The sequence below is a fragment of the Pteropus vampyrus genome, unplaced genomic scaffold (assembly GCF_000151845.1).
Source record: "Pteropus vampyrus isolate Shadow unplaced genomic scaffold, Pvam_2.0 Scaffold2, whole genome shotgun sequence".
NCBI classification, from domain to species: Eukaryota; Metazoa; Chordata; class Mammalia; order Chiroptera; family Pteropodidae; genus Pteropus; species Pteropus vampyrus.
This window is the reverse complement of record NW_011888783.1, coordinates 33,188,104-33,190,251: the sequence shown is the minus strand read 5'-3', so window position 1 is coordinate 33,190,251 and position 2,148 is coordinate 33,188,104. Positions and strand designations below refer to the sequence as shown.

Sequence of the window (2,148 nt, the reverse complement as noted above, 5' to 3'; positions counted from 1 at the left end):
TTGACCTTAATCTTACTAAATAATTCAAAACACACCAAATCTTGCTATAGAGAACTTCAAAAATCTGTCCAAATGTTTTCTTTGACCTCATTTCTCAGAAAAAGTTGGGGAACTAACTGGGACTTGGAAATATTTTGCAAAAATATCTTAATTATTCAATGCAGAAATCAGGCAGAAGAATCACTGACAGGAAAGTTCTTGTTAATGGCTTGCTTAACTAACACTGGTTACCAGGGCATCAGTGGGATGTCAACACAGTTCAAAACAAGCAGTAAGTCCTGGAAGAAGCATTTCTTCTCAGAAGCGAGTGTGTGTATGTGTGCGCGTGCGCGCGCGCGCACGTGTGAGTGTGGAGGGCGGTCAGAATTAATATTATTTGTGACCCGGAACAGAAGATCATTAGCACTGGTCTCCCCATGTGACTCCGGTGGCTTCCCTGGAGCCCACAGTGGCCCTCAGGAGCCCACCTTTCTATTTCTCCAGTGTCCCTCCCTTCCAGTGCTTAAAGTATGGTCTGCAGAGTCAGAGCAATCTGATTTCTTGTGCTGGCTTTGCCACTTAATTTTCATGGCACCCTGGCACATCATATCACATCTACAGAAGGAGAAGCTATACCTCACAGGATTAGTATAAAGATAAAATAAGATCATGTCTATGGCTCTTGGCTTTACTCTTATATCTGCCACAAAGTAAGCTTTTAGTTCAAAAGAAAATAATAATCTCATAGAATAATAATAATAACAATAAACTAACAACTTTGGAAATGATGGCAATAGTTCATTTATTATTTCATTCAACAAATATTGATTGATTGAGCATCCACTGTTCTAAGAGTTAGGAATACAACAGAATGGGGGTGGGAGGCAAAATCCTTTCATATATTGAGACAGATTCTAGTGGGCGATATCAGGATCAAACAGATTTTAAAAAGTAAACATATAATATTTCTGACAGTAATCAATGCAACAGTGAAAACTAAGTCAGAAGAAAGGCAGTAAGTGGGTACAATTTTAAATATGGTGACAGGAAAGGGATCACTGAAAAGGTGATATTTAACAAAGATCTGAGGCAGATGATGGAGTGATCTGGTGGAAATGTGAAGGAAAGGGTTCCCATAAGAGGTAACAGCAAGAGCAAAGGTACTGAGGTGGAAAGATGTGTTCCTGATGTGTTTAAAGAGTAGCAAAAGAGACAGAAAGTCTAGAGAAGTGGGAACATGATGGATTAATAGTTTATAATGTAATTGACATGTTATATACTAAACAAGATGGATAACTAAAAGCAGGGCTGACTGTACTTTTGTGATCTCCTATCACTATTTAAGAGGTTCCCACATGACAGAGGCAAAAAGTTCTCTAAAGAGCAAAGGAGTTTTTGAAAAGGATCCAAGAGAAAAACAAGATTGAGAATCAAGACAAAGAACTGCTTCTATTCTAGGACATTCAAAAAATGATAACATCAAATCAATGCTTCAGTGTAGCCTCATAACGTGAGCAGGTTCAGTAGGATTCCGATTTCTTTTAAATTTTGGTGTATTCCTAGGCCCTTTAAATATCTGTACTCTGAGATCTATGTGGCTACTTCATTAGCTTGCTAGAGGCTGATGCATTCGAAGCTAGGCAGAGTCTTCACCCCATTACCAAGAGATGGCACATGCCACAGAAAGCCCTGGGTGGAGAAGGTGCTGCTAGTACTGAGACCTGTGTGTACCATCACATTCCATGTCAAGAGAGTCTCAGAAAGGAAACCGAGAAGAACCATGATTACAGATCAGGTCAGGCTTCCACTTCCTGTACTGAGAAAGGATGCCCTCCATGACTCTAATGAAGGAAAGCTTAGGTTCCAAGGAGAGTTTTCTGAGGCTATGGAAAACTATGGAATTCATGTCGATTCTAGTAATGCCAGGAGTCAAGAAGAGTAAACTATCTGAAATGTTCAATTTCAGAAAAACACCTTATACACACAAAAGTATACATTATGAAAAGCATATATTATGAACCTAATGAGCAAATCTGAAAATATCGCCTAATGTTCCTACCCCCACCAAAAAGAAAATGAAAAGTTTATAGAATGGAAGAAATCTTACCCTCCATGAAAACGTCCTCTTTTTTGTTCTTGCTGAATCCGTATGTTCTCCAATCTCAGTGG

The 2,148-nt window shown here is 39.1% G+C and overlaps 1 protein-coding gene across 1 annotated transcript in view; it reads right to left on the bottom strand.

The window, feature by feature from the left end:
- CACNB4 (calcium voltage-gated channel auxiliary subunit beta 4) overlaps positions 1 to 2,148 on the bottom strand; it is a 216,626-nt gene that overhangs the window by 34,578 nt on the left and 179,900 nt on the right. The window contains exons 5-6 of the mRNA XM_011360280.1: positions 2,087 to 2,142; positions 468 to 594 (exon numbers count right to left, since the gene is read on the bottom strand). Coding sequence (XP_011358582.1) covers positions 468 to 594; positions 2,087 to 2,142 — 183 coding nt within the window. The remainder of the gene's footprint in view (positions 1 to 467; positions 595 to 2,086; positions 2,143 to 2,148) is intronic.